The 12,460-nt window shown below is 38.9% G+C and overlaps 1 protein-coding gene across 10 annotated transcripts in view; it reads left to right on the top strand.

Annotated features, from left to right (window-relative positions):
* SENP6 (SUMO specific peptidase 6) overlaps window positions 1-12,460 on the top strand; it is a 99,234-nt gene that overhangs the window by 9,700 nt on the left and 77,074 nt on the right. Inside the window, exon 2 of one of the 10 annotated variants that reach the window (XM_058661333.1) lies at window positions 12,234-12,327. The exons of the other annotated variants lie outside the window; for them this stretch is intronic. Coding sequence (XP_058517316.1) covers window positions 12,234-12,327 — 94 coding nt within the window. The remainder of the gene's footprint in view (window positions 1-12,233; window positions 12,328-12,460) is intronic. 10 annotated transcript variants of the gene reach the window in all.

Here is a 12,460-nt window from a genome sequence, read left to right as displayed (position 1 = left end):
GATATAAGTATCATGCAGTGATTAATTTAACTTTATTGTGATTAGGGACTAATTTAGGAATTTCTAAAACTAAGTGACAAACAAGAAGAAAAGAGGAGGAATTTTATAAACTTTTCTTTTTCTACACTTGATCTTGGCTAAAAGGCCGAGAAGCAATGTTTTCTTTTTTTTATTCAGTGATACCTGTCATACTGGGAGTAGTTATAACTTTACCTAAGCTTCTAGAAAATACCATACCATTAATATATTTTTAAAAATATTTATTTTTATTTGAAAGAGAATTCCACAGAAAGAAGGAGAAAGAGATTTTCCATGTGCTAGTCTCTGGGTAGGTCTGAAGCTGGGGCCAGGAGCTTCCTCTGGGTCTCCCACATGGCTGCAGGGGCCCAAGCTTTCCCAAGCCATTATCAGGGAGCTGGATCTGAAGTGAAGCAGCTGGGACTTGAACTAGCGTAACTGGCAGGCAGAGGCTTAATTTGCTCTGTCCTGGAGCCCCAACATTTTTTTTTTTAAAGATTTATTTTTTATTTTTATTACAAAGTCAGATATACTGAAAGGAGGAGAGATAGAGAGGAAGTAGAGCTGCCGGGATTAGAACCAGCGGCCATATGGGATCAAGGCGAGGACCGTAGCCACTAGGCCACACTGCCGAGCCCAGCCCCAACATTATTAACAACAGTGAAAGTGCTTTGATGGGAAGAGAATAACGATAGCAGAATAGGGTAAGGGTACGTTTAAACAGAAGGAGAAATATTAGCCAGTGTGAAGCAGAGAGGGCAGATTCCAGGAAATAGCAGAGGGGTACTGGAGAATGACAGACACAGGAAAGCAGTGGACACAACAGTGTGGTGGTGCAATGGCTGTTACACCAGTGGCATTCAGCGAACAGCGATCTGAACTCCACCGGCAACAAGGTGGGGAGGGACACCTACCTGGAGCTCAGACAGTGAACCCAAAGAACTGCACATCCTGCTGCTCATTTGATTTGACCAAGCGCAGAGACAGAGTGGCAGGTCTCAGGCAGGCAGGGCAGGAACAGGGTGCATTTCACAGCCTAGTCCGCCTCCTAGAGCCAAATTAGGTGCCATTTTGTTTAAGGAGGCAAGGGCCATGGGGCAAAACTGCGAATGCTCTGAGCTGGGAATGAACTTATTTCTAGCTCAGCAAGCTGCAAAAACGTGGCATCCTACAGGTTCCGGGTAGCCCTCAGACCTGACAGCCAACAGATCAAAAACTCTAGTAGTGGCACATCAGGCACCATTTCTTATGGCATGGCAAAGAATTTAAGACTTCAGGGGACAACAATGAGCTGCACGTGAGCTAAGTTTGGTGAGAACTCACTCAGCTCATTGCATTGCACTGGCCCACAGAAAAATAATACTGATTATGGCATTGTACGTGTCAAAATAGGTTCTCCTGTGATACCGTGCTGAGGCTACCAAAAAAAAAAAAAAAAAAAAGAATAGCTCCGTGGGGCCCTCAGATCTAACAGCCAACAGACTCCTGCAAGATCACTACCACCAACAATCTAGTTACATAGGACACATGGTGTCTCCCTATTTCTGGGAACTGCTCCAACGTGAAGTGAGAGAAAAGTTGTACAGACAATGGTATAGCCTCAGCACAGTGTCGCAGGAGGTAGAGAGTGGTGAGCCAGGAGCTGAGGCTACAGAGACCATGGTGAAAATCTAACATAAGAACCCAGACCTGGAACTCGCTGGAGGTTGTGGCACAAGTGACTGCAAACAGAGCCATGTACCAACTGCAATAAGTAAAATCAAATTGTAGACCTCTGGATGACGCAGCTTAAAAACCTGCCCCAAGGAGAAGAATCTAATAACCTGAAGTACAATGACCAAGGACAAAAGAAGAGACAAAGGCACAATGAATATTTCTGAAGACTCCCCTGCAAAGGAGTAAAACCCCGTACAAACGTCAGAGTTAACTGAGGAAGAAATTGAGAAAATGGAGGATACAGAATTCAAAACACTTGTTAAAATGCTTCTTATCAACAACGAGAAGCACATAAAGCGGGCATTCAAGGAATTCAAGGAGTATGTCACTCTGGAAATGAATCAAATGAAAGCTGATATATCAGAAATGAAGAATACAGTGGAGCAAACTAAAAGTACAATGAAGAGTCTCCAAAATAGAATGAAGGAGGCAGAAGAAAGAATCTCAAAATTAGAAGGTATTTCCTGTCACCAGGGGGAAGCAAACAAAAAGCTGGAAGCAGAGCTGGATCAAGCCAAAAAGAGTATTCAAGAATTGAAAGACACTATTAAATGGCCAAATATAAGAGTTATGGGAGTCCCAGAAGGTGCAGAAAGAGAGGCTGAGTTTGCAAATGTATTTAATGAAATAATAAAGGAAAATTTCCCTCATCTGGAGATAGAATTGGGAAACAAGATCCAGGAGGGGCACAGAACTCCCAACAGGCTTGATCAAAAGCAATCTTCACCAAGACACATGATCTTCAAGTTCTTTTCAATAGAACATAAGGAAAAGATCCTTAAATATGAATGTAGAAAAAAAATCAATTGACATAAAGGAATGCCAATTAAACTCACAGGAGATCTCTCACAGGAAACTCTACAGGCAAGAAGAGAATGGAGTGACATATTCCATATTCTTAAAGAAGAAAATTGACAGCCTAGGATAACATATCCAGCAAAGCTTTCTTTTGCCTTTGAAAATGAAATAAAATTCTTCCACAGTCAAGAAAAGTTAAAAGAATTTGCCTCTTCCAAACCTGCCCTACAAATGATACTTCCAGATGTTCTCTTGACGGAGAAGAGGAATAGCACCTACCAAAACCAAAGGCAAATGGGAAGAACATCCCAATAAAATGACAACAGAAGACTAAACCATTGAACAACCCATTGCTAAAATGACAGGACCAAAGTACCACCTGTACATATTAACCCTGAATGTAAATGGCTTAAGCTCAATCAAACGTCATAGATTAGTACACTGGATTAAAAAACAAAACCCATCTATTTATTGTCTATAAGAGACACACTTCACCAACAAAAATCAGCGGAAACTATATCGCCTGGGTTTTGTTGTTTTCTGTTAGTTTCATCTCATCAAAACACTTTCTTCTGATTAAATTCTTCAATGACTCATAGATCATAGAGTAGCATTTTCTGCAAGAAGGCTCTTGATTTTCTTTTTCCTTTCCTCAGCTACACATTAGTCATTTAGTAGCATGTTATTTAACTTCTTGGTGTAGTTAATTTTTCTTTTTCTTCCTGTTAATTATGTTTTGTGGCTTCTCATTTAAGGGGACGTATAGTTAACTGTGTAATGGAGACTATCATATCTAGTAGCATGTTATTTAACTTCATGGCTTTGTAAATTTCTATTTTTTCTTTCTATTGTTGATTTTGTATTGTGACTTTTCATTTAAGGGGATATATAGTAACTGTGTAATGAAGACTGTCATATCCAGATGTGAGGGTGTAGTGTGGTATGCATTTCTGTTTCCAGACAAAGATGGACTCTCAATGAAACTGTTCACTATATCTTGACAATAGGATGCTGGACTCTCTGCCACTGTCCATGCCTACAATGATGGACATATGACTGTGTATGAAAAAAACCATGCTGTTGTTTGGCTGTATAGTGAATTTACATTTTCATTATTTATAAAGCTTGGACTATGAAAGTGTGGAAATCCCCCTAGCCCCCCGTAAAACTCGTTTGTAAACTGTGTTTTATTCCCTTGTCTGTCTGGTATTTTAAAATCTGCAAAATTTGCCTTCTTACAAATTCCTGTATATAAACTTGGCACCAGATCTGGAGACAAGGTAAAGGCCTACCTAGAAATAGGATTAAATGGGAGTCCTAATATTTTTTTTTAATTTTATTACAAAGTCAGACATACAGAGACGAGGAGAGACAGAGAGGAAGATCCTCCATCACATGATTCACTCCCCAAGTAGCCGCAACGGCCGGTACGGTGCCAATCTGATGCCGGGAACCAGGAACTTCTTTCCGGGTCTCCCATGTGTGGGTGCAGGGTCCCAAAGCCTTGGGCCATCCTCTACTGCTCTCCCAGGCCACAAGCAGGGAGCTGGATGGGAAGTGGAGCCGCCGGGATTAGAACCGGCGCCCATATGGGATCCCAGGCGTTCAAGGCGAGGACTTCAACCGCTAGGCCATGCTGCCGGGCCCGAGAGTCCTAATATTTTATCATTCAGTCTTCAGGCCAGGTTGGTCTCTAACCACAGGAAGTAGTCTCAAAGAATGATTTGGTCTTGTCAGCAATAGTAATAAAGTATGAGGATTTACATCAGTGTTCCTTCACAAGCTCGGATATTTGCTCCTGTTTCTTTTCTCTAACACTTAGAGGCATCACCTGTTTCTCAAGTCTGTCTTTTCATTTGAGTTTCTTATGAAAATCAGTTTTCTCTGTTGAATTGTGCATTTGCACTCTTGGATTAAAGTGTTTCTCAGATTTCGTTGGTCTTACTGAACACCAACTCCCCTGCCACCTGTGATCATCTCACCTTGAAGCAGGAGTATAATGTTTTTCTCATACAACTGTTTGTGATGAGCTCATTTTATAGCTTTGGGACTGTGTACTTTAGCTTTAGAAACTATTTTTAGAGATTCTGTAACCTGGGTACAACTGTACAACTTTAGATTAAAGTGCTACTGCTTGATGTTTCTGTGTTATAGAACAAGCAGCTTTCAGCAATATCAACAGCACTAACTGCTGCCTCATGAAGTTGAAATAAATTGTCTCCTGGCACGCTGCCAGAAGGTCTATAGCATTCCACTGATTAGAATAAAGAACTGGCCTAATGAAGAAGGAAAAATTCTGCTGTTGTGGTGGCTCACAGAGGGGTCTGTTTTAATATCATTTCCATAATCTCAGTATATTCCAAGAGTTCATGTTGAAGTAGTAAGAGGTGGTATTTTTTTGTTGTTGTTTTAAATGGTACAAATTTTATAGCTGAGGAATTTGAGAAAGGCTTCGCTGGGTGATTTTTCTTCATCGTGTAGAATTTACGAAAGTAGTTCTGTAGTGGTGTAGCTGATCTGGGAGGTTCCAAGATGGTTTCATTTAAATTTCTCAAGCAGTTACTAAGCCATTGAGCCAAATTGTGGTGCTAATGTTTTTAAGTTTGTAAATCTGTCCTGCTCTGTTTGTTCTTTTAATTCTTGTAGCATTGTTTGAGGGATTCAGCAGTGGGCAAAAACCATTCTTTTCTTGTCATTTAGTGTTCCATAGCATGGACATACATCTTTCCTTGCTACCCATATGTAATTGATTCGAGGCAGCCCAATAGATACCTAAATCTAGGGAAGCTGAGGCATAATGTTTGCACATAACAGTATACGTCCTCCTGTGTATTTTGTCTAGATTCATTTAATACAGTGTATTGATCCCTCAGTATAAATGTTGTGTATCTAGTGTTACTGTTTTGTTTAGGGAATAATGACTATGGGAAAAGTCCACTTGTATTGAGCATATATTCAGTCTATACAGATTTTTTCTGAGCATTTGTGAACCATTTTTGTTTGCATGTTGTTAGAGGGCCACAGTAGTGATAATTAAATACATTCCTTCTTCTTGAGGAAACAGATTGTATCTAACTTTTTATTATTACATATGTTGCTACTGTGAACATTTTTAGTGTGTCTCATATTGTTACTGTAAACATTGTTTTTTAAACTTTTTTCTTCCTGTATTTCTGGCAGAGGTCAACAAACTTTTTGTGGAGGACCTGATTGTAAATATACTTTGCTGTCCACACAGTCTATTACAAGTTACTCAGCACTGCAATGTCAGTGAAAAGACCTTCTGTACCAGAAATGAGTATGAATTTGTTTGTGGCCACTGACATTGGAATTTCATACAGTGTTCATAGTGATGAATCCTAATTCTTTTGGTCTTTCCTCCCAAGAGTTAAAAAAAAGATGTTCTTAGCTCATAGGCCTTATAAAAAATAAACAGTGGGTCAGTTTTGTGTGGGCCATACTTTACTGGCACCATCGCTCAGCAATGGCATGATTGAGTTCTGGAGCACATACAATTTCAGCTTCAATAGGTATTGCTGGATGGTCTTCAAAGTGGTTGCAATAGCAGTTTTTATGTTTTCCTGTTTTTTATGCTTCATCATTCACTTAATACTGCTTGTTTTCATTATTGACAGTCTGTGGGCTTATCAGATAATAGTTTGAATTTATAATACTCTTCAATGAGGCTGAGTATTACGGTTCCTCTAGGGTTTTTTTTTTTAAAGATTTATTTATTTTTATTTGAAAGTTAGCTTTGCGGGGAGAGAAGGAAAGACAGAGCATTAGGTCTTCAATCCGTTAGGTCACTCCTCAGATGTCTGCGATGGCTGGAGTTGAGCCGATCTGCAGCTAGGAGTTAGGAACTTCTTCTAAGTCTTCCACAAGGCTTCAGGTTTTGGGCCATCCTCTGCTGCTTTCCCATCATAAGCAGGGAGCTGAATCAAAAGTAGAGCCGCTGGGACATGAATCCGTACCCATAAGGAATGTTAGTGCCAGCAGGTAATGGATTAGCCTATTGAGCCACAGTGCCAGCTTCAGTTCTTGTATTTTTAAAATTATTTATTGTTGATTCAAAATTTAAAAAAACAGAATATTTAAGTACCTAGGTTAGCCCCCATTCTGTCTGTGTGTATGTGTATATGCATGTGTTTTAAGATTTATTTATTTTTACTGGAAATGCAGAGTTACAGAGAAAGCAGGAGAGACCAAGATCTTTCATCTGTTGGTTCACTCCCCAGTGGCCGCTATGGCCAGAGTTCGGCTTATCTAAAGCTGGGAACCAAGAGCTTCTTCTGGGTCTTCCACAGGGACACCGGGGCCCAAGGACTTCAACTGTCCTTTGTTGCTTTCCCAGGCCATTAGCAGAGAACTGGATCAAAAGAAGCAACCAGAGGCCCAGCATGATGGCTCAGTGGCTAAATCCTCACCTTATACACATCCCCCAGTTAATGTCCTGCCTGCTCTACTTCCCGGCCAGTAGAGGAGGCCCAAAGTCTTGGGACTTGGGACGCTGAACCCATGTAGGAGACCAGGAGGAAGCTCCTTCCTGGCTCCTGGTTTTAGATCATTGGCTCAGCTGTAGCTATCACAGCCACTTGGGGTATGAATCAGTGGACAGAAGCTCTTTCTCTCTGTATAACTGCCTAACCAGTAGAAAATAATTGAATCTTTAAAACTAAAAAGTGAAGCAGCCAGGACTCAAACTGGTGTCCATGTGAGATGCTAGTGTTGCAGGCCAGGCTTTGGTATGCTATGCCACCATGCTAACCCCATATTCTGTGTGTTTGTGTCCCATCAATAAACTCAATATGAATATAAATTTTTGGAGTGTGAGTATGTGGTGTGTGTGTGTTCCTGTCTGAGTTACTTATTCATATTTTCTGTCCCCTCATCACTTTTCTATTGTAATGATAAAGTGGTTTTTTTTTTAATGTATTCTGGATAGTAATTCATGGTTAAATTATAGAGATTGAACCATATGCATATCTCTTTATCAAATTATTGCATGCTTTTTTTAAAACAAGAATGACTATAAACAATTTTTTAATGAAGTCATTTGATTTTTCCTGTAATTTAATGTATTTTGTTATTTAGGAACTTTCGGGGGCCAGTGCAGTGGCATCATGCTAATCTTCCCCACTGGTGTGGGGCCCAAATGCTAGAACTGTCTTCCTCTACTCTTCCAGGCACATTGGCAGGGAGCTGGACTAGAAATCAACAGCCAACTCTGTACTCGTATTGACACTGGCCGTGTAACAATAGCTGGCCCCCCCTTTTTTTTTACTTTTTATTTTGAAATTACTTTACATCTTAGAAGGAAAGTAATAAGAGTAAGACCTGAATGTCCACATATCCCTCTTCTTGGAACTTAAAATAGTAACATTTACAACAATTACTGTTTCCTGTATAGTTAACCATGTTGAGTTGTTGTTGTTTTTTGGTTTTGGGGGGCTTTTTGCTTTGTCCAAAATAGTGTTGAACTTAAAGTCAGTACAGGAAAATAATAGGAAATCCTGATTGAAAGTAAATTTAAGACATGAAGTTCTCATCTAATTGCTTAATTGATTCACTTCCCCCTATTTTTTGCTTGTTTTTTCTCTCCCTATTTTTTGTAACATGTGTCATAAAATTACCACAGTGAAGTTAGTCAAAATTGCAAATTTAAGATTAGTAATACTGTTATCTATAAACTTCGTTCAAATTTCAGTTGATCAAAAAATGCTCTTTACTATCAAGAGAAAAAAATCTTAATCAGAATCCAATATAGAATCATGAACTGCATTTATTTTCCATGTCTCTTAAAGGAAAAATGGATCCTTGCTGTGTATTTTTCCCAATTTGGCTTTACCTGGTGCTTCTCATGATTGGATTCAAGTTGCACATTTTATGAGGCATACCATAGAAGTGATTTGTTCTAGGATGTGTGCTGGTTTATTGGAAAGGGATGGTAAAGGTGATTTCTGATGTTAGGCTGTCCAAAAGCTCTCTGTGCCTGGTCTCTTTAGGGTGTCAGGGGTGTTTCATTATGCATGACTAATTGAGTCTGGCCCTTGTGATCCACTGAACCTTTGGCATGGTGCCCCGCCCCAGAGGTGGCAGGTCAGATTGGATGGAAGGTTAACCTAAGGGTTAGGGACAACCAGCCTTCTAGTGGACTCATTAGAATAGGGAAATACACTGCTAATTTGCAGATTGCCTTACTTTTTAGGAGTTGTATACCAGAAAACAGGTTCAAACAACAATTATATTTCATAATATAAGAGATCTTTTCTAAGATATCCATTTAGCAATGCAAATTTCCCTATCAGCATTGCTTTAAATATGACCTACAAATTTTTGCATATGATGTTTTTAATTTCATTCCAATCAGTTTGTAAGATAATTTTTATTTCTTAACCTTGATCCGTGGATTATCTAGAACTGTTAGTTTCTATGTAATTTGGAAATTTTTCTGTTGTTGATTTCTAGTTTGATGGCATTATTATAGTTGGAGAATATACTCCATTACTTCAGGCCTTTTATGTTGTTTAAGTCTATGACTTAGAATATATTGTACCTCAAAATAGTTGGATAGGCACTTGAATTTGTATTCTTCTGTTGGGCAGAATAAGTAATTGTGTTTTGGGCATGTCCTAGCTAGAGGCCTATTCATTGCTACTATTACTAGTTAAATTAACTTTGATCACTTAGTTAAAGTACTGTTTGTCAGATTTCTTCACTGAAAGTGAGCTTTTTCCCATTTGTGGTTAGTGTGGTATATTTCACAACAATGTAAATATCCTATTTAGTAGCCGTTGATACCTTGATCAATTAAAACTATAATGGTCTCCAATGACTTTCTCCCAAGTGGTCTTTCAGAGTGTTGTTTGTTTGTTTGTTTTAATGTATGTGTATTCACATTCCTGTAGATAAATTTTCTTTGGGGAAAAAAGTAGACTGTTTCTTTCTATTAGATAAATATCTGCTGTCTGTAACTGTTGAGTCTTTCTGATGCACATAATAGTTTTATTTTTTGCTGGTTTTCCTTACCCTTTATGTATGCTTTCTTCCCTTTGCTTTACTCAACTTAGAGTTTGATTACATAACTGAGTGGATTTGTTGACAGCTTACTGCAGGGGAGAGTTGTATTTGCTGAATTTTTATGGTTATGCTCTTAGATTGAATAAATTCCCTTTTATTTCCAGTTTACTAAAAGATGTGTTGTGAATTGGTATTGTGACTTACGCTCATAATTTTCACATACTAACTCTTGCTATTTGGAATAAACTCTACTTAGTTATAATGCTATTTTTGCTAATATTTTATAGTTTTTTGTAATTGTCTTGTGAAATTGCTCAGTTAATTTCCTTCCATGAATTTTTGGGTTTGGGATCAAATATTATGAATTCAAGAGTTGTGGTTACAGCATAGCAGATTGAGCTGCCAACCACAGCCTGAAACATCAGTTCAGAACCAGCTCCCTGCTATTGCAGCTGGGAAGACAATAGAAGATAGCCCAAGTGCTTGGCCTCTGTCACCCAGTTCAGGGACACATGCTTGGATCCCTATTACCCACATGGAAAACCTGATAGGAGTGTTGAACTCCTCGCTTCAGCGTGGTCCAGTCCTGACTGTTGTGGCCATTCAGAGAGTGAACCCATGGATGGACAGTGTCTTCATTTCTGTGTTTTCCTCTCTCACTCTGCCTTTAAAATAAGTTTAGTGAAAATCTCTAATTAGTAAATGTGTGATTGGACTTAAGAATGCATATTATAAAATTGTTTTAACCATTTAAATGTATAATTATACATCATTGGCATTTAGTATATTCACAGTTATATACCTACTGAAATCATTCATTTCCAGAATTTTTTCACCATCTGGGACAAAAACTATGCTTGTTAAATAGAAATTTTCCGTTTCCCTCCTCCCTCTTGTCACCTCTGTTAAATTCTGTTCTCTCCACAAATTTACCTATTCTAGGAACCTCAGACCTCATCTAGATGGAATCATACCATGTTTGTCCTTTTGTGTCTTATTTTCGTAGGTATGTTTTCAGGGGTTATCCATGGTATATCAGCATATATCTGAATTTCATTTTCTGTCTTCCTTCCTTCCTTCCTTCCCTTATTTTTTTAAGATTTTGTTTTTATCTGGAAGGCAGAGTTCGAGAAGGAAGGGAAGAGGGAGAAAAAGAAGGCTTCCATCTGCTGGTTCACTCTGCCGCAGAAGCTGCCAGATGGAAGCATGGAGCAGGAGCTTCATCTAGGTTTCCCACATGGCTGCTGCAGCCCTTCGTCCACCTTCCCCTGCCTTTCGTAGGCCATTATTAGGGATCTGGGTAAGAAGTGGAGCAGCTGAAATTCAAAACTGCACGCATTTGGAATATTATAGGCAGAGAATTAGTGTGCTATACCATTGATTGATTTTTTATAAGGACATTAATCCCATTCTTGGCAGCTCTATCCTTGTGATTTAATCAGCTTCATAGGTTCCCACCTTTTTTTTTTTAACGATTTATTATTATTGGAAAGCCGGATATACAGAGAGGAGGAGAGACAGAGAGGAAGATCTTCCATCCAATGTTTCACTCCCCAAGTGAGCTGCAACAGGCCGGTGCGCGCCAATCTGATGCCTGGAACCAGGAACCTCTTCCAGGTCTCCCACGCGGGTACAGGATCCCAAAGCTTTGGGCCGTACTCGACTGCTTTCCCAGGCCACAAGCAGGAAGCTGGATGGGAAGTGGAGCAGCTGGGATTAGAACCGGCGCCCATATGGGATCCCAGGCGTTCAAGGCGAGGACTTTAGCTGCTAGGCCATGCCGCTGGGCCCAAGTTCCTACCTTTTAATACTGTAACCCTGAGGGTTGAGATTTCATCATGGGAATTTGGGGAAACATGAATATTCAGACTGTAGCATTAGCCATGTGGTAGTGTCTTTAGTTAATTCAAAAATCCGGAAACAAATGCAAGGCAGCATCCCTGCTCTTTGTTTAGTGGATTTCTTCCCTTTTCCTGCCCACTTAATTTGCAAGATCAGTGTTGCCCCTCAGGTCTTCTGTGTGTGTTTGTGCCTAGGGCCCAAATCTAATCTCAAAGCCCAAATTGTAGTGCATTGGTTTTTTGTCATAATGACTGCAAGGCTTTGGAGCTTCATTTGTCTTTCCAGGTTTGTTTTGTAGTTTATAGCTTTAGGGAGTTTCAGAGACCTAAAAATGTTTTCGACTTGTAAAGGAGCATATTTGATTTTCTTATTTAGAGGTAGTTTTTCTGGTCTTAGAGTTAACTGTGTTCCTGATAAGGAAGACCTTGCTTTGTTTTTCTTATATTAAAAGGCAGAGATGATTGCATATAAAGAAAAGGCTGGTTATAGTCCTCATGAATAAGACAAACTGTTTGTAGCTACTAATTCCTAGAGTCAGTGAGGAAAGAGTGAGATTTAGGACTGATTTTTATGTATTTGATAGGTATTTATGTGCCTTCCCACTCTTATATCTTGCTAAAGTAAGCATTTTCCAATGACAGACACAAATATGAATGACTAAATTAGCAACAATATATTTTAATGTTTTTTTCTCTTTAGAGGACATAAAAAACTTATCATAGTCACAAAGCAAGCAGTTTGAAAGAATATTAAATGATCAAAGAGGTTAGGAAATGCTCGAATTTGTTTTACATTGAACATCTCTATGATGAATACTTATTTGTTTGTTTTTATTCCAGCTTTGGCTAGATCAGAGTCAAAGAGAGATGGAGGTTTTAAAAGTAATTGGAGCTTTGATCATGAAGAAGAAAGTGAAGGAGATACAGATAAAGAGTAAGGATATTTTTTCCCTCAGATATTTTACTATAAGAATGAAAGTTTCAATTAGAAAAAATTTATAAATAAAAATATTTTCAGGAGTATGAAAATTACTTAAGAAAGTAATCATTCTTTTCATAATTGATAA

Source organism: Ochotona princeps, chromosome 1 (assembly GCF_030435755.1).
Source record: "Ochotona princeps isolate mOchPri1 chromosome 1, mOchPri1.hap1, whole genome shotgun sequence".
Classification (NCBI taxonomy): domain Eukaryota; kingdom Metazoa; phylum Chordata; class Mammalia; order Lagomorpha; family Ochotonidae; genus Ochotona; species Ochotona princeps.
The sequence above is the reverse complement of the archived record's forward strand: the minus strand, read 5'-3'. Positions and strand labels throughout refer to the sequence as shown.